The 23,821-nt window shown below is 43.3% G+C and overlaps 1 protein-coding gene across 2 annotated transcripts in view; it reads left to right on the top strand.

Annotated features, from left to right (window-relative positions):
* Positions 1 to 6,658: 6,658 nt before the first annotated feature.
* Positions 6,659 to 23,821, top strand: part of AGXT2 (alanine--glyoxylate aminotransferase 2) — a 29,178-nt gene continuing 12,015 nt past the window's right edge. Inside the window, exons 1-9 of one of the 2 annotated variants that reach the window (XM_081133219.1) lie at positions 6,659 to 6,819; positions 10,256 to 10,341; positions 11,381 to 11,565; positions 14,197 to 14,320; positions 15,636 to 15,730; positions 17,562 to 17,655; positions 18,278 to 18,371; positions 22,119 to 22,219; positions 23,103 to 23,195. In XM_081133219.1, coding sequence (XP_080989345.1) covers positions 6,732 to 6,819; positions 10,256 to 10,341; positions 11,381 to 11,565; positions 14,197 to 14,320; positions 15,636 to 15,730; positions 17,562 to 17,655; positions 18,278 to 18,371; positions 22,119 to 22,219; positions 23,103 to 23,195 — 960 coding nt within the window. In that variant the 5' untranslated portion in view covers positions 6,659 to 6,731. Of the gene's footprint in view, positions 6,820 to 10,252; positions 10,342 to 11,380; positions 11,566 to 14,196; positions 14,321 to 15,635; positions 15,731 to 17,561; positions 17,656 to 18,277; positions 18,372 to 22,118; positions 22,220 to 23,102; positions 23,196 to 23,821 lie in introns of both variants that reach the window. The other variant, XM_081133218.1, reaches the window with a different exon arrangement.

Below are 23,821 nucleotides of genomic sequence, written 5' to 3'. Positions count from 1 at the left end.
ATGGCCCCGTTTTATTACCCTGGTTTTATGCAGGGTAATAATCTCGTAAATTAATTCCTACACCTCTGCACTTTCTTAAAAACTGTTCTATTACTGGCCATTTGTTCATCATATGAATTGTGAGATAAGCCTATGGACTTTCCTTAAGGATTGTGCTGTGAATTGAACCGTTAACTGAGTTTATGTGTAATTTTGGAAGAAGTTAGGTCTTTATAATGTAGTGTCTTCTTAATCATGAACATGGCATATTATCGCTTTGTATAGTTGGGTTTTTAAGAAACCTTTATGCTATTCTTTATGTGTGTTATTAGATTCATTCTCAGGCACCATATAATTTTTGTTGCTATGGTATCTTTTTAAATATTATCTTAATTCTAAGCAGTTGTTGCTTGAATTATAGAAACCACTGATTTTTTAATATTGATCCTGTATCCTGAAACCTTCTTGAGCTCAGTTATTAGTTCTTAGAATTTGTAGGTTTTCTTGGATTTTCCATGTTTATAATTATATCATTAAAATGTAACAACTTTGTTTCTTGTTTTCCCATCCCTATACTTATTTCTTTTTCTCGATCTGTTCCTTGGGGTTGGAGTTCCAGTACAATATTGAAGAGAAGCAGAGTAGTGGACATTCTTTCTTGTTTCTGATTTAAGGAGAATGCTACTAAAACTTCATCATTAGCTATAATGTTTCCTGTAGGTTTCTGCAGATACTCTTAGGGATATTAAGGAAATTCCTTTCTATTCCTAGTTTGCTAATAATTTTTTGTCTTAAATTGGTGTTAAAAGCTCTCAATTTTTCCCCCAACATCTATTGATATGATAATATGGCTTTTCTTTGTTATTCATTTAATATGTAAATTATTACAGAGAATTAGTTTAGAATTAATTAATTCTTGGAATGAATTCTCTTTGGTCATGATGCATTTTTGCAAACTTTATTTCATTCAGATTGCTAAAATTTTATTTACAATTTTTGCATTTATGAGAGTCATCTCTTTTGCTGCTTGAGATATAATTTTCTGAGGTGATCTATAAATTAAAATCTTCTGGGATTACAAAAATAATTCTTTTTTCTTATAATGCTATCAATTTTTGCTTTATATATTTTGAGGCAATATTATTAGGTGTATATAGATTTAAGTGTTCAATCTTCCTAACGAATTATCCCTTTCATTGTTAAACCTGATCTCTTCTATCCTTAATGATTCTCTTTGTCTTAAAATCTTTTTCTCTGATATTAATATTGCTACATTAGTTTTCTTTCCAGTGGTAATTCTCTAGTGGGTTTCTTTCCATTCCTTTGCTTTCTTTTTGTTTGTTTGTTTTTTGTTTTTTAATCCTGACCAGAGGGTATTTTTTCCATTGAGAGTAGAAGGGACAGAGAGAGAGAGAGAAACATTAATATGAGGGAGACACACTGATTGGTTGCCTCCAGCTTCGCCCCAACCAGGGCCAGGGATTGAGCATGAAACCCAGGTATGTGCCCTTGACCAACTTTCTAACCACTGAGCCAAACCGGCCAGGGCTCCCCTCCTTTACTTTTAATTGCTCTATGCCGTTATGTTTTAAGTGTGTCTCTTATGAACAGTATGTACCATACCCTGCCCCCATCCATGGATCTGCTTTCCACAGTTTCTGTTTCAGACTGTAAATAGCAGTCTGAAAATGTTAAGTGGGAAATTCCAGAAATCAATAATCCATAAGTTTTAAATTATGCACTGTTCTGAGTAGCTTGATAAAATCTTTTGCTATTCCTGTCCATCTGGCCCAGGACATCAGTCATCTCTTTGTCCAGCAGACCCACACTGTATACACTACACATGTTAGTCACTTAGTAGCAGTCTAGGTTATCAGATCAATTATCAGAGAAAGAAACCACATTTACATAACTTTTGTTTTTATAATTGTTCTATTTTATTATTAGTTATTGTTGTTAATTCCTTACTGTGCCTAATTTATAAATTAAACTTTGTCATAGGTATGTGTTTATAGGGGGAAAAAACATATATATATGTAGGTTCAATACGATCTGCAGTTTCAGGCATCCGCTGGGGGTCTTGGGACAAACATGTCCCCCATGAGTAAGGGGACTACTGTCGTCAGATTTTTGTTTTCTCACTCTATCTGAAAACTTCTTCTTTTAGGTGATAAATCGGTTCCATTTTTCTCATCTGGTGCACCTTTCCTTTCTTTTTCTCTTGCAATCTAAATGTCTTTGCAATTTGAGATTTAAACCAGCCAATTCTGTGATCATTATTATAGGAACAAGATATAATTACAGGTCTTAGAAAGATAATTTGCTGTATCTGAGGGCCCAAGTTTAGGGGCAGCTCTTCCTCCACACAGGAACAACCTCAGACGTAGGGGGCCAAATTCTAAGAAATGTCATCTTGCTGGGACTGGGGAAAACAATATGCTTTGATTGTGAAGTTCAAGGGAGGAACAACTAGAGAAGTCCAAGTGCTAAGAGAGAGGCCTGTACACAAAACTATTTCCGCCATCATTCTACTGAAAAGAGATTGCCTTGGATGCTCATGACCCTCCTGGTAAATAGGAGTCTCCCTCAGTTACCTGTCAGTCATCCAGCCATCTCCACTGTTGAGCAACGCTTGGCGAGACTGGGTGCCGGGCCCTGTGCTAGGTGGGACACCGTGAGCACCAGGGCGCGCTCCCTCCCTCCTGTCTAGTGGGAAGGATGCACCTGACCACAGGTTGCGGTGCCGGAGCCACGTCTCCATGCAGCTCCCCCCTAACACACCCGCCGTCTCTGCACCTCGGCCTGAACGCGCACCACGCACCACCCCTTGGAGCCACCTGGCTGTGAAAGGCAACCCCCATAGCATGAGGTTTCCTGTACACTAGGGTTCATCTGAAACTCTCCCCAAATTTTTCCATTTCCTTCTATTCCACTACTTCTAAATGAGTTAGAGAAGGGAAAGAATCACTTTGGGGAAACTGTGATTTATCTTCAGTCACTCTTACAAGACCCTGCTGTGTTACTGGCAGAAAGACTGAAGGCAAAAAGCAAAGTTCAGTTACAGTCAGGACGTAACTGATAAATCACTGATTAACCTGTGTACAAAAAAACAATGAAAAACCTCCCCAATAATCATTAACAGGACAACAGAATTCCTGTGTTTCCCCATTTTCCAATTATCTTTTTCAAGGAGAAATGCCAACATTCCCCTACCTGATGACATATATTCTGTAACTTCAAAGTAATTCATTCTCTGGGAAAAAGAGATGGCAAGAGATTGGTGTCCCTCTCTGCCTGTTTACCAGGCCTGTAAGCTGGGGTAGCTTTTGATCTTCTCTGCTTTTATGTAAAATGGAGAAAATTACACCTGATCTGCTTGAAAGGTGAAAAGAAAAAGATCCCTGGCAGATGACTCAAAGCCCCTTATTACTGACAGGGAACAGCTGTTTAATGAGAATGTTCTCTGTGAACCTCCAGTAAGAGGTCTTGGATTCCTATTTCAAGTGACGCCTAGGCTGAGGATGACGCTCTGGAGGGAATCTAAGTTTTCTCCCCATCGCAATTTTCAGATTCAGTGGATACCATAGTAATTCTAAAGAGGTCAGAATACCCAACTTCTTGGAACACAGTTCTGTGCAATGTTAGTTAAATTATAAATTAATTCCCTCTTACTGGAGTGCATTTAAAATGTACATACACTTCAACTGAGGAATCTCTCTTCAAGGAATTTACCCAAAGAAAAACCCAGTTAGCACAGAGCACAAAATTCTGTGTCCTTGGATGTTGGAGGAAATAAAGTTTTGCATCAGTAGGGACTTAGTAAAATATATGGAGATTTCCAGATTTATCTTCGACATGTGGTGAACTTGGAAGTTATCACTCCCATTTAAAAAAAAAAAAATTATTGATTTGAGAGTGAGAAGAAGGAAAGGGGGAGAGAGAGAGAAACATCATTGATCACCCTGATCGGGAATTAAACCGGCCACCTTTTGGTGCATGGGACCATGCTCGACCAACTCAGCCACACTGACCAAGGCATCACTCCCATTTTTAAACAAGAAGAAGCTAGACAAACTGAAAACCAATGACTTTTTTTTAATCCATCAGAGAGGTGAGGTCGAGAGTGAACTGTCACTCTAAAATCTAGAGATACAGGCAAATCCTGAGACTTACAGCCAAGACTGCTCAACCTGAAGCAAAGGTCACCAGGGCGATAACTTGTAGAAATTGCTGGACGACTGGTGTGAGAATGAGAAACTCCCTGGTTGCCACAGCCTCAGGAAGACCCCAGACTTGTATGGACTTTACCTGGAGGAGCATCACTGCTTTCATGGTAATGATCCCTTCATTGCTCTGGCTGGGGAAAGGGAAGAGTAGTCATTGCGAAATGTGCTCAGAGCCTTCATTTTAACAAAGACCTGTTCTCCAAAGGAAATGACTTTGCCAGAGCCCTGTGTCAGCTGTGTGAGGGACCGCCCCCCCAGTCTTCCTGTCTCATCTAAGGGAGAAAAAAAGAACATACTCAACAAGGTAAGGGCTTTAAGGAAACATTGGAAAAACTGAAGCCAGAGGGGACAGTAGAGAGCGAATTTTTTTTTTTTTTTTAGGTTAAATTACTGGAGAAACACTTGTGAAGATCCTGGTCCAGAGACATAGGCCCACTGAAATACTGAGATCCAATCATAAGATTTTAGGGCACCAGCAGAATAAAGTGGATTCTCTTTAAGGAGAAATTCTTAGGAAAGCCCTAAGACAACAGAGGACACAAAAACAAGGACACTCAAGGAATTTGAATCCTCCGGCACCCACAGCTCCAGCAAGCATTAAACGCCTTCAACTCCCAACCAGATCAATATAAAATCTTACACTAAAGGCTTCCTTACCTCAGCATTTCCAATGCATCATGTCCAGCTTTCATCAAAAGGTTGCAATGGACACTAGTGTGATGGGGAAAAGAGCACTGTCCGAAAAGACAAAATAAGCGTCCATCCGAGCCAAACTCAGGTATGACACAGGCATTGGAATCCTCAGACAATTTAAAGTAACTGTCATTAATGTTAAGGACTCTCACGAGAAAAGCAGACATTATATCATACCGAAGAGTAATGTAAGCAGAGAGATGGAAACTCTAAGAAAGAGTCCAAAGAAAATGCTAGAAATCAAAAACACTGTAAGAACAATAAAGAACGTCTTTGATGGGCTCATCAGAAAAAAATGAGTAGGAAAGAAACATAACAGAACCTCCAAGGACTGCGGAACAGTTTCAGAAGGTATAATACATATGTAATTATAAATACCAGAAGGAGAAAAAACAGAATAAATAGTTGAAGTAATAATGGCCAATAACTTTCCAAAATTAAATATAAATGGAATATTATGAAATAATTAGGAAAGGTGACTCAGGTTCATATTTTTGCATAAAAACTGTATTTTTGCATGAAAAGCTACACTATAAACTATGGGCAGTTTATAAAATGTCATGAATATACACTAAATTAGCATGTATATATAATAAATTTCTGAAAGAGCCTTTACTAAAATATAATGGTCACATTCATTGTGATTTTATTTTTATTTATTTTTTAATTGATTTTTAGAGAGGAAGGAAGAGAGAGAGAGAAACATCGATGTGATACAAACATCGATCAGTTGCCTCCCACAGGAGCCCCGACCGGGGATCTCACTGGCAACCTAGGTATGTACCTTGACTGGGAATTGAACCCGCAACTTTCTGGTGTACAGGACAATGCTCCAACCAACTGAGCCACCTGGCCAGGAGAACTTCTGCTCTTTTAAAATTGAGATCCACCAAAGGATGTGGCATAATGAATAGCTCATTTTTCTTTTTTAAACAGTGATTATGTTGAAAGGTATGGGCAGAAATACTAAGCATTGGTTGTTTGGGTTAATTGGTTAAAGCATTCAGAATATTGGTGATTAGTCTGATCTTGGAGGTATCATGGGGAAATCAGAGAAGGAAGCTTAATGGGACACTGGTACCTGAATACTCGGAGTAGGGCATTGAAATACCTCATGTCTTACACTTACTAAAATAATTTGAAAAAATGCATTTACCACAAACAATACGCATTTTACAAGAATACGTACCAACAAAAAGATATATATTAAACACTAAATAGCTGCCTATGGAGATTGGGGAAGGGGGAGACAAGAGTGGCAGATGAGAATTTAAGAAATTAAAATGTAAGGAGATGCCCAGCTGCCCAGAGCCTCGCCCAGCTCCTTGGTGCCCCTCTCCTTCCCCCTGGAGCGTCCCCTCCCTAGCAACCCTTTTCTCTTCCTCTGTGGCTCCCCAGCACCAATACACATTTCTTTATCCACTCACTTCATGCATGTTCTCCTCTCACTCCTTCTTATCCACAGCCCTCCTCCATCCCTGGCCCGAACCCCACACCCATCGCCACCCTCCCCCAGAGAGGAGCTCACCCTGCTAGGCCCTGATGAAACACGAAACTAGCAAAGCCAGCCCAGGGGACCTTCCCTTGGCCTGCCTTCCTCTCATTCCTCTCTCCCTCCTTTCCTTCCCCCACCCCCTCTGTTTTCCTCTCTCCCTGAGGCCCTGTGGCCGGCCCTAAAACCTCTGCGCTGTCAGAATTGGTGGCAGTGACAGCCCCGGCCTCCCCTCCAGGGCTCCTCCCCTTCAGGCCTAATCTCAAAGTCCAGCCAGGGGTGAGCAGTTGGAACTCTTCCTCCGACCAGCTTCTGCGGAATTTGCATTCTGACCCGGAGACATGGCCCTGGCCTGGAGACATCTGCTAAGAACTTTGCCCCTGGAGACCTCTTCCCGCAGGACCCCCACGACATGCCCTTCCCCGAGCTGTGAGTGGAACCCGGGGGAGGTGGGTCTGCAGAGGGCTAGTGAGAGGGGAGGCCGGAGCTCTGGGCCTGGGGCCTGGGCTCTGAAATGTCAGACCTGGAGGGGATCTTGGAGATGGGTCATCAACTCAGCGGTCCTCACCTGTCCGGTCCAATGCCCCCCTCTCATGTCCAGTATTTTCCAGCATTTTCCAATGAAATTCATGGATAACAAAACCTGACTATCCACACTTTCAAAATAAAAACATGATACCTTAGCTGTAAGGTAGAAAAGAAATAAAAGGAAAGCAATTCAAAGTATTAACTAAAATATAGATAGATGCTCAAGGATGACCACTTTAGAAGACATACGGCATCCTCACGAATTTCCACCATCCCCTCAGTTACCTACACGGGGACCGAGAGAAGCACAGCCGTTAACTAACCTGGAGACACCCAAGAAACCAGGACTAAACCCGAGCCCTCCTCTTGGGCGCAGACACGCTCCACAGGAACAGAAAACCCGAGGGGGCCTGGGCAGCCACTCACCATGGCTTCAGGTCTCAGGCCCTGCGCACCCGTGGTTTTCACATGTCTGGTTCCACTACAGCCTCCGCACAGCCCGGCCATTTCCGTCACGCAAACCCGAGCACCCGCAGCTATCGGCAGGTTTCCGTTCCGCAGGGGGACCCTGGGCCTCACAAGCTCTAATCAGGCAAAGGGAGCCCTTCTCTATTCCCCACTGTGACCGATTTTATCTTCATTTCTCCATGCCTTTCCTTTCTTCTCTATCCTTTCTCCCTCCCCTATTTGCTTTATATTCCGCCGAAAATTGCAATTCTTTAAAACTTAACACGTCCGATACTTTAACCGATTGTCTCCTTCCCTCTTCCACCAGCCTTGTAGATGAGCACCATCGCCTCCTTTCCCAGGAGAGGAGACAGCCGAATAGAGAGTGGTTAGGGCACCTGGGCAAAGGCAGAAACATAGAAGGACAACTTGGGAATCAAAGCCAGCCCTGTCTGACTCCAAGGTCAGCGTGATCCCCCCGGGCCCCTTCTTACCCACGCTTCACCCTTTTTCTAATCCTGTTTGAATCTCTCGCTTCCCTCTGCCATGAGTCTTTTGCCAGAACCTCACTTAACCCCAACATTTTCTAAGAAGGAGCTAGAATGACACCCAGAGTTGTGTGCTTGATGAGGAGGACACTGTTGAAAGCGAGAGGAAAATGCTCTCTCTGCAGCCCCTTCCCCTTCCTCCCCTCGCCCCTGCCAGTTAGGGAGCCGGGCTGATGGTGGCAGCAGGTGTCTTAGAAATGGCAGGTGAGGCTTGGTGTCCGGAGGTCCTGGTCAGCTCGCTGGGGACTCCTTAACGTAGCTCCACTGCAGAGGAGAAGTAACCTTGCAGACTCACAGCACATAGGCATGAATGCCATGCTCTTTACCTGGCCTTTTTAAAACCGTTGGAGTTTGGCCCTGGCCAGGTAGCCCAGTTGGTTAGAGTGCTGTCCCAATGCGCCAAGGTTTTGGGGATGATCCCCGGTCAGGGCACATACTAGAACAAACCAATGAATGCATAACTGGAACAACAAATCCATGTTTCCCCCCCCCTTCCCTCTTTCTCTCTCTCTCTCTGTCCCCCTCTCTAAAACGCAATAAAGAAAATTTTTAAAAATCAATAAATAAAATCATTTGGAGTTTGATTTCCACTTTCTTACCTAGTGAGCCCAGGTATATGCCTGCTTGTGTTAGTTCACCCAAACGCACTCATTGAACACACTCTTCTTAAGAACCTGCTGTGTGCAAAACACACATCCCCCGTTGTGTCTAGGCTCGTTTCACTTACTGACTAGCCATCTTCCCTACTTGCTTGCTGTCTGTCTGCCTTCCTTCCTCCCTTCCTTCCTTTCTGAGAGCAGGATTTTATGGATTTCATTTGGAGCCCTCATCCCTCCCTCATATTTCTATCAGTTGGGTGAATGAACGAGTGAATGAATGAATCTGCTTTGACTATTTAAAATCCCAGGTTTTCCTTTATCAAATCTTTCTTTCCAATTCTCTCCCCCCTTCAGCCCACTTTCATAATTCCTATAACCCTGAAGTCAAGAGAGCTTACGCCTTCTCAATGGGCAACCCCAATTTTGCAGGTAGGAAAATGAGACTGAAGGCGTGAAGGAAGTTCGAGTTCTTAGAAACGCTCGGAATTTTTCTTTCATCTCAGAAGAGTAGCTAACATAGAGGGACACCATGAAAAGCTTTTCAAAAGGTGAAATTCTCAGAAAATTTACACTGTCGGTTTGGGGTTGGCTATTTTTATGCATGAATAGCTAAAGGCCACTTGCTTTTAAAGTAAGAGCAAAGTAATGACCTCCGTCATTCTTCAGAGCAGAACAGTGAATGAGAGCTCTTAAAAGGAAACAGAGTGCTGCGACCCTTCCTCTTCCTGTGCAAACGCAGCCGTTCATTGTGCCTCTCGGGACTGCCACGTGCCAGCCACGCAGAACAGCAGCGCTTCACCCGTGGGCTCAGGCCCTCGCGCCGAGCAAGAGGCCTCATTGCCCTCAGCATCCTCCAGCTGCAAAACTATCTCGCCACTGACCCTGAGGCTTCAAAATTAGCAAATTCTTTTCCGAGAGCACTCACAAAATCTCTAGACATCTCTTCCAGCTCTGATGCCTGGCTCCACTATTCCATTAAATCTGCGCTGGAGGGGGCCGAAGGGGCCCTGGGTGAGCGAGCATACGGGGCCGCGAGTCAGCAGCTCGGAGGTTCCTTCTTGTGCTACAGCTACCGAGCCGGGTGAATTAAACAAATTAATTCACCACTTCGGGCTGGTTTAATCATCTAGAAAATGAGTACTTTAACCAAAAAAACCGAAGGTCCCCCCTAGCTCCAAATATTTAATGATTCTTCTGGCTCAGCTTCTTTGCTTTTCAGTCTTGTGCTGTTGTGGTCTTCGTGGTGTTGTGTTTGGAGGAGGGTTTTGTCTTTCTGATCTACTTGCACGTAGTATTTATTAATATAGTGCATTGCCCAGCATCTCTCTCTCTCTCTTTATTCCCTATAAGAAAAGTCAAGAGCCATTCATTCCTTGTTTATCGGTACTGGGGTTCAGGCACTGGGCAACCCAATGCTTAGAAAGTGCCTCTGTTAAGAAGGGGGATATATTCCAGCAACACACAGAACTGGCAGAAGTTTGGTCAACTCAAAACCATGATATCCCCAGTATCTTCCACACCTTTCCTGACTACATGTGAGAGGAATTAGTTTTTTTCTCCAGAAAATTCATTATTGAGACACCTCAGGTTTTGAAATCCAAACTAAAGACTGATTTAAGTGATTTTTTAAAAATAAGAAATAAAATATCCTAAGGACCTTGATTCAGGGGACTACAGGTGATTTATACAAATGGGCCTGTGTGATGGTTAGTTGAGGATCCTAACTCACTTCCCTCTTAGTAGGCGCTTTCTGGAGATCTGTAACCAAGCGCGGTCTTCATTCAAAACCCAGAATGCCTCCATGTGACTTCACACCTGAGAGATACCAGGTAAGAGTTAGAGCTTCAGGAAAACCCAAAAGAGGTGGTTTCTCTCGAGAAGGCTGTTAATTGTTTCCTCAGGGAGGACCCGCAAATGGCCCTGCCTGCCACCCAGCTGTCCCATCCCAGATAGTCTGCCCTTTAAATCACTGGGAGCATCTGCACCTCTGGCTCCATTCAGCGCCACAGTGTGAATTGGTGTGTGTCTGTGAGAGAGAGACAGAGACAGAGGCAGAGATGGAAGACAGAGAGACAGAGAGCAAGAAAGAGACGAGCCATGACGACATAGCACGGGGATAGAGAAATACACACATAAAAACATCTATCACGCAATGGGTTGGCACACACTGGCTTTTAAAACTGATCGTCTGATTTTGACTGTCTCGTGTGGCAATGCATGCTCTGACCTCCCTGAGCTCTCCACCGAAAAAAATAAAAAGTTATTATTTTGTTTTCAGGCTAATAAGTCTCTCTCTCTCCCCCCCCCAAACTTTTTATTCCACATAATGTTCATAGGTTAGATATTCATAATATTCATAGATAGTCAGGAGGGACTTACAAAGAAGAGAAGCAGAAGCGACAGGTCTGATAATTCCAGACATGAACATCACCAGCACTTGATTTTTTCATTCTAAATTTTAAAAATACAGCAAAATGAAAACAATTTTTAAAACCTGACTTACTACTTCAGACATTTACTTTCAAAGTCGTTTTGTTTTGTTTTTTGTTTTGTTTTGTTTTGTTTCACAGCTAAATCAACTCAAAGCCAGGCTTTCCATTGAGAGGTAGAAATCTTCCGTCCCCTTCTTCATGTTTGATCTAGAAAGGGACCGAAAGGCCACATTAATCACTCTCCCCATTTGAGAGGAAGGGCCTTGGTGTCCCTCAAGGAGGACACCGGGCAGACTCCCCCAGTGGGGAGCACAGGGCGGCAGCCTTGCCCTGGGTCAGTAGGGAGGCGAGGCACTGCCGCGGTGACCTGCTGTTATAAGGACTGTGGCAGTAAGGAAAGGAAGACTCTTAATGCTGAAATGCCATCTGCCCACAGTCCCTGCCCTACCGGCGTGTCCTGGAGATCTACAGGCAGCACCTCTCCCCTGTGCAGACGGCCTACTTCCCGGAGCCGCTGCTGCTCCACCAGGGCCACATGGAGTGGCTGTTCGATCACCAGGGAAACAGATACCTGGATTTCTTCTCTGGGATTGTCACTGTCAGTGTCGGTCACTGCCACCCGTGAGTATCCTTACAATGCTGGGGTTTTCACTCGGAAGAACACGTGGAGAACAGGAGAATGACCTTGTTAGTGATTCAGACCCCTGATTAAAAATTCCCTCCTCTCGAGTATATCCCAGCTTATGGCTGACACGCTCCCTGCTGTTTCCTGGGTAACAAAAAAATCTTAACACTGTTCTTTTTTCTTGACGATGCAAGTTTTAGCCACTCTCATTGCCTGTGCAACAGGGAGTGTACCGTGTGACTGGACTGCTGCTGTGCGTGAGGATTTCCCCTCACTAGTAACAGCTTCCTGAGGGGGAAATGCACTGGGGAAAGGACTGAAGGAAGGGAAAGGCAGGCAGTTCTCACTCACTTGGGGGCTGCTGTGTGGGGTGGGGGTTGGGAGAGAAGAGGGTGCACTTCCAGCCCAAGGATCTTCATCAGCTGCTCTAAGTGATGGAAGCGGAGGGAAAGGACCCTAAGAGAAGGGTATAATGTAGCTGGAAATCTACACTAGGAATGTGCGGGTCCATTAATCTTGACATTCTCTGCTGCCTTAGTCATCAGCCCACCCTCACCAATGCTCTCAACAGGTTCTTCGGTGGTCTTTCTGGTTTTAGTGCAGCCATCTCATTTTAATGCCTGTTTTCTCTTGCCTTTAATAACCTAGCCAGTAAAACTCACATTAAGTGGGGCAAAAATAAAGCAGCAAGCCTAAATAAATGGGATAAGCCTGGGCCCGCCTGTCATAGGAGGGCCAGGGATCTCCCCTGCAAGCAGCTGTCAGGTGGCGAGGAGTGAGTTTCAACCCCGGGGTCCAGCCCTTGCCTTCTGCTCCCATTTCCATTCCCTTTCCATTTCCACCTTCAGGAATCATTAGTCTCATGTGAGATCCTGAGGAGCATGCAAAATAAATTTCAGGTGAAATTTAAAACAGGACAAACACACATGAAAGAACTAAGGAAAAATGAAGTAAATAACTTGTTTAGCCTTCTCATTGAACATTTGCAGTAACAATGGACATTGTCCCTGTTGATTGACCCCTCTCGTTGGCTCTCCTGACCTTTGTGCATCTCCTGATCTCCCTCTGACCCCCTCACTCCGGGTGGCCCAGGCTCTTTCCTTAGTACCCTGCTCTCCCCTCTATATTCCCTTTGTGCCTTATCACTTCCTGAATAGAGTGGTTCCCACCCCATCGCCCCACCTCTGGTCATTTAGTTGCTACATTTTCAGCAGCCTTACCCAACTCTATTTCTTCATCCTTGGACCCTCACCAAGCTATGATAATAACTAATAAATCCAGAGTGGGAATTAGATGCCCCATATTTCCCTTGCCTCATGACATCCCACCATCAACTGAAATTCAACAGTATCAAGACCAACTCCACCATGTGCTCCACAGTACTGTTCCCATTCACATGTTCATTCCTGTTCACATGAGCCACCTACTATGTGGAAGTTCTCAGTTAGGAGCTGGGTAGCTGGACAACTCTGTATTTCTCAACTGATCCTGGGTTTCCCCTATGTTACAAGAATGTTGATGTCATCTTTGACTTCCCTGCCTTTCATTCCCGATAGCCAACCAAGTTCCAGTTTTCCCTCCACTGGATGCCTCTCCTACTAACCCCTCCCACTAATTCCTGCGAACACCAGTCTCCTAGGAGCTCTCCTCTTCCCACACCCAGAAGGCCACCCCATCCTCCTAGCTGGCCTCACCAGCACCAGTCTTCCTCCCTCCGTCCTACCCTCATGTGGCTCTCAGATTTATTTTGCTAAACAATGCTTTTGTCAAATGTCTCTTCTGTCTGAGAGTTTATTGGCACTCCACAATTTTCTAAAGGTAGTTCCTTGGAACACTGACCGCAGGAGAGGTTTGTTGATAAAGGGTCCTTAGAAGAAATAAGCTTGGGAAACACTTTAAACTTATCACCCTCCTGGGGAGAAATGGTGCACATGAGACTATTAAAGGTACTGAAAAGTCTTGCAGTCAAATCTGTTTGATCTGGCATTGCTCAAATTGTTTAACCACTGAACTGATTTTTTTCTTTTGGTGTGACAGTTATTAATAAAGAACAGATTGGTATGTAACAAACTCCAGTCATTGCTAGCCTTTAGATCAAGATCAAACATCTGGATCTGGCTTTTCCAGGCATTCCAAGTTGGGTCCTATATGTCTATCTACCCTTAGTTCCTACCATCCCTTAACATGAAACTTCTTTCACAGAATGTGGTTTCACAGTTATAAAATGTTCAACATTCACCACTACTAAGACCCGGATATTGGAATCTCCTTTGGAGGAAAAAATATTGATCTTGTATACATGTGCTTCATGACTCTAGCTCTCTAGTTTCCAAACTACCTAATTGTGTAATTAATAAGAAAACCTAGTTCGAAGAAATTCTGAGTCCAAACTCTCTCCTAAACTAGGAATTTCTTTTCTAAAATCCTTGTGAGATAATCATTTAGTCTCCTTAATTACCTTCTGAGGCAACACATCCCATTGCCAGACACATCTGGTGGTTAGAGCTGTTTCTCATGGGCGGATGAAATCAGCCTCTTGAGACATTTTGAGTTCATTGCCCAGCGCATGTGTCAGGAGGGACGTCCCCGCCCGCAGCGTGGATAACTCTGCTCTCCTATTTATCCAGGAAGGTCAACACAGTGGCACAAAAGCAGCTCGGCCGCCTGTGGCACACAAGCGCAGTCTTCTTCCACCCACCGATCCATGAGTACGCAGAGAAGCTTTTGGCACTTCTTCCTGAGCCTCTCAAGGTATAAAGCTCCCAGCTCCAAGAGACAGGAGTCTCCAGAATCCATGGGAGCTGCCCCAGGAAGCAGGAATATGGGCAGGGAATTTGGTGTGTACACTGAACAGCTGAAATAGTGAGCTAATGGCTATATCTGAAAGGAATCAGGAAGACAGGAATTTACGAATCATTGGTGAACCCAGGCAATGTTCATTCACTTCATCAGCCCCAAGCCTCTGGTCGCAATCCTCACCACTTGGCAGGGGCCCTGCCCCCTGGCTCTCTCCTTTATGTTCCCCAGGTTTTCATCTCTGTTTCATAGTCCCTCTACAAAGTCATTTGCATTTTTTCTTTTACAAAGAGTGGAGCCACTTGTAAATAAAATAAATATACTATTCTGTTTATTTAGTTTAAAATGTACTTAGATATTTTTTTTTGCTAAATGAGATTTTTTTTCTCATTTTCAGAAATGACTGAATTTTTTAACTGAATTGAGATGTTAAAATGTTGGCCACGATTTGTATCTAGACATGCAATGAGTTGACATTTATTTGGTACCTAGAACTGTACCTTGTGTTAGCTACTATTATTTGACTATATTATCTGAATACTCTATTTGCTATAGTATCTAGAGAGATGAGAAAGTTGGAATAGCTGCAAACTAAGTTCAGCCCTGTCATGTTGATGGAAAAGCAGAAGCCTCCCAGTCCCCAAACCTGGAGGATCCATACCCTTCAGTTCTCCCCTTTCTTTTGGCCAAGATGAACTGCATTTTGTGTTTCTTTGCTTGTTTATCAACATTCACACACACTGAACTTACGGACTGGGACATCCTTGGAGCTACAGGATCAGGGAGCCTCCTAGTCCCGAGCTTTCTGATCAGGTGAGGTGGTTTGGGTTCAGGAACCAAGAGACCTGGTGCTAGGATCCAATTGGCCACTAACCACCATGTACACCTCAGCAAGTGTCCCCACTGTTAGCATTTTGCAGAGCATCAAATAAAGCCAATGAAAGTCTGAAATGTTTCACAACTGGGACAATCCCGGAGCCAATTTTGTATCTCTAGCACTCAGCAGCTGCTCAATGAAAAGTTGTAGAATTAATACAATAATTAAATGACAGAACTGCTGGTCTGAAGGAAACTCTCCTTAACACATTGTTTGCGGGTAGTTTTTATCGCGCGCTCTACTACCAGTCAACGTAAAACGTATAAATACGTTTCCCGCATATAATGTGTTAATAATCAGAGGCTGAGACACAGTCTTCAGCAATTTTGAACTAATTGGATTAATAAGAAAGTGAACTGAAGAATGAAGCCATGTGTCTTTCTTTCCCTCCAGGTCATTTTCTTGACAAACAGTGGCTCAGAAGCCAACGACCTAGCCATGCTGATGGCCAGAGCACACTCAAAGAGCACAGACATCATTTCTTTCAGGTAACCACACCTTGGGATATCCGACTTTACTGACATTAGCTTGCCCCAGTGCTAAACGTCCAGCTTTCATATATAGCATGGAGGGGCTTTCCCAGGGGTATGTTTCCAATTTTAGGTTTTAAAGCAAGATCAGCCCAGTGAATTTTATGACTGGATGACCCCATCCAAATTGACCTGATCCAAGGTAGGGGTCCCTGACTGGGGTAACAAACAGAGTGGAGTCCTAGTAATGTCATAGATCCCCTAGAGAATTGAAGGTCACATCACAGCTTTCTGACTTTGAAGATGTGCTTTGATGATGACATATGCCAGGTGGGGAATTTCTGGACTCCACTCAGAGAAGTTCAAGACTCTACCATAGGACACTGGGCCCACTTATCTCTGTTTATGATAAGGAGCCAGGCACATTTCCCAGTGCCAGCCGCACCAGGTTTTCACTTTTTATTCTTTTTCAGTTTAGAGGATGCATAGCTAACCCTGCATACTTCTGCTCCTTTGGGTGACTTTTGAGAATCAGAGAATCAATAACTTAATAAGTATTAACCCTTGATGGCTAAATTATTAGCATTAAAAATAATAGAAAACTAAGAATTTTGCTTATAGTTGTCTCCCTCAGATAATTTTACATAGCACATTCACACACTCTTATAGTAAGGTTTATGTAAAAGACAGGAGTGAGTCATAGTAAAAATTTATGGAGTGAAGAAATAGGCCCATTTTTTCTCCTGTATGGCCATATCTTCTGTCTAGATTGGGAAGAATTGCTTTCTGCACAATTTGATTACAAAAGCACACCCAATACTACCCATTCCATACAAAATGCGTATGTAGTGACTGCAGGCATGAGCAAACATTTGCTATCAAAGAAATATGACTATAAAAAGTTGTGATTGAGCCCGGCCAGGCATGGCTCAGCGGTTGAGCGTCGGCCTAGGATCCAGACGATCGGGGTTCGATTCCCGGTCAGGGCACATGCCTGGGTTGTGGGCTCGATCAATGACTTTCTCATCATTGATGTTTCTATCTCTCTCTCTCCCTTTCCTTTCCTCTCTCTGAAATCAATAAAGATATATTAAAAAAAAAAAAAAGAATTGTGATTGATATTTTACCTAAATAAACATTCCAGAAGATGTATGTCCAGGTAAGTATTACTCTATTTAAAGCAGTCAGGGTGCCAGTAGGGTTCAACACATGTTTGGGTCTCCTCTTTGAAGACAGATGACCATCCTATTGCATAGTCTTAATTCACAGTCCTAAATCAGCACTTTGAGCGATTTTGATTTGGGAAATTGCCCAAACTCGTTTGAAGTCAAAATTGACGATTAGGATGATTTGTACTCAATAGGACTGTTTCAGATTCAAAAAGAAGCAAAATCTATGTTTCTTCTATGCCAAATAAGGTGGCTTTTAAGGCACTTAAAGAGGAGCCCCAAAGGTGTTAAGCAACAGCTGCATCACAGGAAGAAACACTGGGCTTCTCAAGGTGACTATTTTGAAGACAAATATTCATTGAATATATAATTTCTGTCTTGTTGCTAAAAGATGAGTCTCACTACTATAGAGTAACGGAATAGGGCAGGTGCTAAGGTAAGAATTCTTGGCTAGATGGTCCCAAAATTTCTCCCACAATTTCAAACCTATGGCACCAGCAGGAAAGATAAATAAGTCAATTCTCCTGATGTAGGCTTAGAAGATTTCTTAGAAACCACTGGAGTTGCATGTTAAGGCTGTTCCATTTCATCTCCATGGCCTTCATGGGTTTTCTCTGTTCTCCTACCCCGTGTTCCACAGACCAGAACTTAACTCTGTCCTACTGTTTTCTTCTCCTCAGAGGAGCCTACCACGGATGCAGTCCTTACACACTTGGCTTGTCCAACGTAGGGCCATTCAAGATGACACTCCCCAGTGGGGTGGGCTGCCAATCAGTGAGTTTTGAGATTTTTGTCTTATTTCCCTAAAGGCTGCTGAGTACGTGGAATAATTGATCAGATTTTCCAGGTATTAGCATTAGAAACTAATACAGACCCTATCATTAACCAGGGACTCAATTTGACTTAATTGTATTAAAGACTATTTTGGGGAACTGTTTCTTAGAAAGTCTTCAGAGTGTGAGTAATAATTAATAATAGGGTTTTTTTAATTTGTTTTGCTCTTAAATAAAATCAAGTAAATTTCAATAAATGCATTGAAAATAGTTCTCAAAGCTTTGAATGCATAAAATGTCTATAGATTCACCCCTGTCCCCACCTTTTCAGCATCAGATACCTAATTATTCTTATTCTTTCAGATGCCCTCACCCACCCAACCCTTGAACAAGTTGGGTCCAGGCTGTTACTGAAATCAGTTTTCTTTGTAAAGTGCCCACACAACTATTTCTAAGAAAAAAATTATCTCTTCAGAGCAGAAGATTAGGTTTTCATCCTAAGTGGGAGAGGAATCTCAATATCAAATTAAGAAACCCTCTTGCCTTGATTGGTACCATATGTTCCCCCAAATTGGCTGTCTTCTGTTCATGTTTGGCCAAACTTCTTCTTTTGTCATTTGCAGACAATGTGCCCAGATGTTTTCCGTGGCCCTTGGGGAGGAAGCCACTGTCGAGACTCTCCAGTGCAAACAATTAGGAAATGCAACTGTGCACCAGGTCCCATGGGGCAGGGAGGGAGGCACCTGGTGGGAGGTCAGGGGGAATAAGGAACTTGAAGAGAGACCGATGCATTCCTGGGGGAAAGTGGGAAAGGAAACAAAACTAGAAAGTAACCCCTCATTGAATCATTTTTTCCTGCCTACTACCACTCAGCTATCTGGCTGTTAGGAAAAGCACCTCATGCTACCAGAGCTAAACTAAAAACAGACTGTCAGCTGGTAGTTAATTAAAGAAGCTGTTAGCTCTATTAGTGATAGCTCTGCCATTGATCTTAAAAGAAAACAAGGTTGGTGGAATTATGTACCAATTTCCGATGGAAGCGGGGGAGAGGAAAAAGAATACTTTTAGAAATCTCAAAACTCCAGTCAAGAAGCTCCCCAGGGACTTAGCATACCAGCTAAAATGAGAGCATCTGTCAAAATATAAGGCCATCCCTGAAGGCTTCTGACAGCTCTTGCAGATGTTTTGAAGCCATTCTCACAAGGAAAGCTTCTATTTATCAAACACACTTTTGTTTGCTTTCTTTACACTTGATCTTAGCCAAAAAGCCGAGAAGTGATTGTTTGCATTCCTTACATAAGGGAGGGGAGGCATGGAAATAGTATCTGTTCTTTGCTAATCCTCAAGTCCAACCTCATATTTATCGTTACAGTTCAGAACCTTTTCAGTAGCTGCTCCTATGGAGTGCTGGAGGAAAGAGCTAGATGCTCCAGCTGAATGAGTGTCACTGGGTTGAGAGGAAGAGTGCAAGTGGGTCTTTAAAATCAGCTTTGAAAGGAAGAAGATTCACAGTCATCTTAAAATTCAAGTGGGCTAGGGCAGATGGAGTTAGAAAGATGAAAGAACGAGCACTGGAACAAGACATCATGGTCACAGAACTTAAAACTGTAAGGAAGTTTACAGTTGTCATTCAAACTCTTTAGAGATGAAGAAACCAAAGTCCACACTTAGGAAGCAGGAGAGCTAGGGCTTGACCCCGAGTCTTCTGACTCCAAAGCCAGTGCTCCCAACCTATGACCACCCTTGTTCACACTGATGTCCCAGCAGGATGAACCCAGGCTTAAAAATAACTCCTGTTCTGTCGGCCAGATTGAAGAGACACATGAAGTGAGGAGACCTGGATCCCACTCCAAGCCCTCAGGGCTCAGCTAGGAGAGAAAGCTCCATCTTTTGCTTCAGTTTTCTCATTTGTGAGATGGAGATAAGAACACCTGCCTCCCTGACCTTTTATCCCAGGGCTTCATGAGATCAAGGCAAGGGAGCTTTTTGGTCAGGAAGGCAGATAATAGCAACACCAAGTACAACCAGACCTGTATATCTTATTTATATGGCATCAAGAACCAAACTCACTTGGATGCACCTCACAGACCTGGATATGACTGCAAAACCACCAGCACAGAGCCTCGTAGGCAGAAGGACTCCAGGGATGGTCATTTCCTTCCCTCTCTGTTCTTCTCTGACTCCATTGTCTTTGCCTCCTCCCTCTTTGAGGTCTTCTCCTCTGCCTTAGGCCAACTGGAAGATACCAGAAGCCCATGGTCATCTCCCTAGTGGCAACTGGAGGCTAAATGATAGTGACAGATGTTCATTTTTGCTTCTCTGAACTGTTGTCTTGGCATATCTGAAATCATCTGTTTTCTTACCTCATTCTTCAAGAAACAAGGCTGGTACCATGTCTTAACAGAATTGGAATACAGAAAGGGACTCCGTCGACCCCTAGTGCTTTTAGGACCTGAGAAGTGTTGGTCTTTGCTGTAAAAAGGTTTATTCATACGTGTTTACAAATGCATTCCAATATGTAAAGTACATGCCAAGTATAGAAGGTTCCCATTACTGGGTTCCTCTTAGGGTCTATTCAGGTGCCAATCTTGGTAGAAGTTTTTTTGCCTTGGAACTATGCCATCACCCCCACACAGGCATAAGCAGTGGTCCATTTTGTGAGCCTAATATAGACGGTTGTGTGGTAGGTTTCATTCTCTTTCCTCCCCCCGTCATCAGGAAGTGTTCAATCCAGGCCCTGAATTTCATTCACCCCTCCATACCCACTGCCCCCACAATGTCCCCAACCTCGTACTGACCATGTCATTCTTCTTCACTTTTTGCAACATGTTTCATTTTCCTTAATTTTCTTTTTCTTTCTTGGCTCCTCACTCTACTTAACTGTTTCTACACCACCGGCTAGAAAGAGAACTCTTCCTTCTGCGTGCTGTTGCTGGGATGGTATCCAGCAGAGCATCCACTCTCACCACCTTGACGTTGTCATGGTGACACACTGCACCAAGTCCCTCTCCAGAGGCAGCCTGACCTGGAGTGGCAGCAATGAGCCAAGGAAACAAATGCGGATGGAAGTAAAACGCTGATGACAGTGACGACCCCTCTCATCCCTGAACCTGTGGGCAGTGGGGAGGAATCATGAAAGGTCTAGCAGAGTCAAGCAAAACCTTCTCTGGGTTTTTAAACCTTCTCTGTCCAAATTTAAGCCATTGCGGTTGATTTTGCTCAACACTTTGATTTCTCTAATTATAAATGGGCTTACTAAACTTCCAAATTATATCTTTTGAACATATGTCTAATCCATCCCTTAGGGTCACCCTAGGCTGCTTCCTCTTCCTTTCTTAAAAATAGGAAATCCCAGCCTCTAGAGGCGTAGATTCGTTCGTCTCCTCTGTCCTGCCCGCCCAGCAGCGGGGCTGATGCTCAGCGCGAGCCTCTGGGTTTTATACCCTCTTCATTACCTCCTTCTCCGCACCCCAGCCCCCAGCCCCCAGCTCTCACTAACCAAGGACGTCAGGTACCTCTGTCAAACAAGCTTTCCCAGACATCACTTATAGCCTAACAATTGTGTTTGGGGCCAGGTAGACTTTCCCCAATTTTTTATTGAAGAGCTGGAGTATAAAATAGAGTTATGCTTCAGTCTGAAGGGTGATGACTGAAAGCCTCTATCCCTCATCTCCGGCCTTCAGGGGACAGGGCTGCAGCCTGCCTCCAAGCACGGGTTAGGGTGCAGGTGGTGACTCATGCCCCTGACAGCTTTCACTGTCACTTCCGTCACAGAGCCACATCGTCCTCTGATCCCTTCTGCTGTCCATGGATATGGGTTTAAAGTCAAAGACTCTGTGGTGCTGTTTAGATCCAAATTACAGGTGTGGATAAAAATTCGGAAGGTTGGGTCATGTCTGGATGCGTCCGTCTGGGAGCTTTGCTATTTCAGAGGGGAGTGCCTCCCCTCCCTCGCTGCAGCGGATGGAAGTTATCAGGCTCTAGGACATTCCTCTTTAGACTGAATTCTAATTGTTCTGTAAGCATATTTACTAACTCTGAAGACTGAGACACTTTGTAGCTTTAAAATTGTATATCGACTTAAGTGTCAATAAAAGGTGCGCAGAGGTATTTTCAAATAGCTTAAATCCACACCCCAATTCCATTTGAATGAAATCTATCCAGATGAGAGGGTGGGTCTCCTCAAGTGAAGCAGAATTCTATCTATACCAGACTCAATGACACTTCAGGCACTTCTTCCCCAGACGGAAAGGGCTGAGATGGTTTATTTATGCCTTTGTGGTCACCTTCATCGTGCTCCTTGAGCCAAAGTACGAGTCATTCTGACAGAATGTTCCCGCTTCAGAAATCAACATCCTCATATCCTGGTTTACTGTTTCCTTTTTTCTGTCTTCCCCACTCTTTTAGATGTCATTTTCACATCTTCAAATACTATGTTTTGTTTGTTTGTTTGTTTGTTTGCAGACTCCTGCCAAGCTAAAGACCAGTACATTGAACAATTCAAAGATACTCTGAACACTTGTGTGGCCAAATCAATTGCTGGATTTTTTGCAGAACCAATTCAAGTGAGTATATTAGCCTGAGACTTAACCGAGTTTTAAGTTGTCAGAGTTTTAACTCATATATTCTAGAGGATTTTAAAATTATTTAACCATTTCTATGTCCCTCTCCAAATTCAATTCATTCTCTTGGCCCCCTTGGAAAGAAGAGAGCCTCTGATTTTCAATTGGCTTACAAAAATACCACCTTCTGGATTCCTGGACTGAACAGATGGGTATATGAAACTATTAAAATCCTAATATTCTGAAGAGAAGGAAACCCCAGCAATTTTTACTTGCTTAACACCCACACTGTCAGGGGAAGCCTTTCTACAGGATGGGGCAAAGATAGGTTTACAGTTGTTTGTGTGGAAATAATGCAATAATTAATAAATAATAATACAAGAATAAACTCTGTGTTTCATGTACTCATAACTATAAACTTACTTTTGCCCACCCTTTATCATTTTACTAAGTGCCCTTCTAATGTCAGGAAAGCGTACACTGGCATTCTTTCCCCAGAAGGCATGGCATAAGAGTAACAGCTCCTCTTTTCACCCGTAGTTGAAACAATTCTAGAGACTGTTTTAAAAATTGCTGGAATTGCAATTCCTGTCAAAATGGCAGATTAGGTAAAACGCTGTGCTCAGCTCCTCTCATGAGCATGACCACATGAAAATTACAACTAAACTGTAGAGCAATCAACCTGGAGAACCACCTGAAGACTAGCTGAACAGAAGTGCTAACACCAAGGATGTAACGAAGAGGCAATGTTGAGACTGAAAAAAAATTATTTTGAGTGTAAACAAAATTGCTAGTATTACTAATGATGATAACCTATCTTCTTTTTTTAAATACTTTCCAAAGGCTGTGCTGTTGTTATAGGCCTTCTTGGTTTGGTCTTTTGCAGGGGGTGAATGGGTTTGTTCAGTACCCGAAGGGGTTTCTGAAGGAGGCCTTTGAGCTGGTGCGCAAGCAAGGAGGCGTGTGCATCGTGGACGAAGTGAGTGCCGTGGAATAGAGCACAGTGGTGCAGCTGCGAGAACCAAGGCCCAGGGAGAGCTCCTTAAATCTCCTCTGCAGTCCAGGCAGAAAGCAGCTAGTGCGGAAAGTCCAAGACGGGGATATAAGTTAGTGGAGTTTTGCTAATTAGCTGGCTGATTGTTGGTGGATTTATTGGCCTGTTTAACAAGTGCAGGCAGCAAATTGAAGTCTATCACAAAAGTTGCTAACAGGCACAGGTGATACTGCCATCACTCAAAATATTTTTAAATTCCTATTTGGGGATACATCAGGGGGCACTTAAAAACCACATAGGAAATTCAATCTCATAACCAAGATTTCATTAAGTAATTTTTGCCTAAATAGTATTAACCAACCGGGCAGCATTCACCTTATCTTAATAACAAACTTTGTTTGGAAACTATATTAAAAAGGAAAAAAAATCCAGCCTCTTAGTCAGAACAGGGCCATCATTGCAGATATTCAAAAAATAGTTCCAAAAAGAATTCTAAAATAGCTTGAGTTAAGAAGGAATTGTTGCCATAGCATACAGTCCCTCCAAGGGATGACTTTGAAAGGAAGAGAATTTTTGGCTCTGTGAGCTCTAGCCTGTGTGTTTTTTAAAAG

The sequence above is a fragment of the Miniopterus schreibersii genome (genome assembly GCF_964146895.1).
Source record: "Miniopterus schreibersii genome assembly, chromosome: 3".
In the NCBI taxonomy this organism is placed as follows: domain Eukaryota; kingdom Metazoa; phylum Chordata; class Mammalia; order Chiroptera; family Miniopteridae; genus Miniopterus; species Miniopterus schreibersii.
This window is presented reverse-complemented; position numbering and strand designations above follow the sequence as displayed.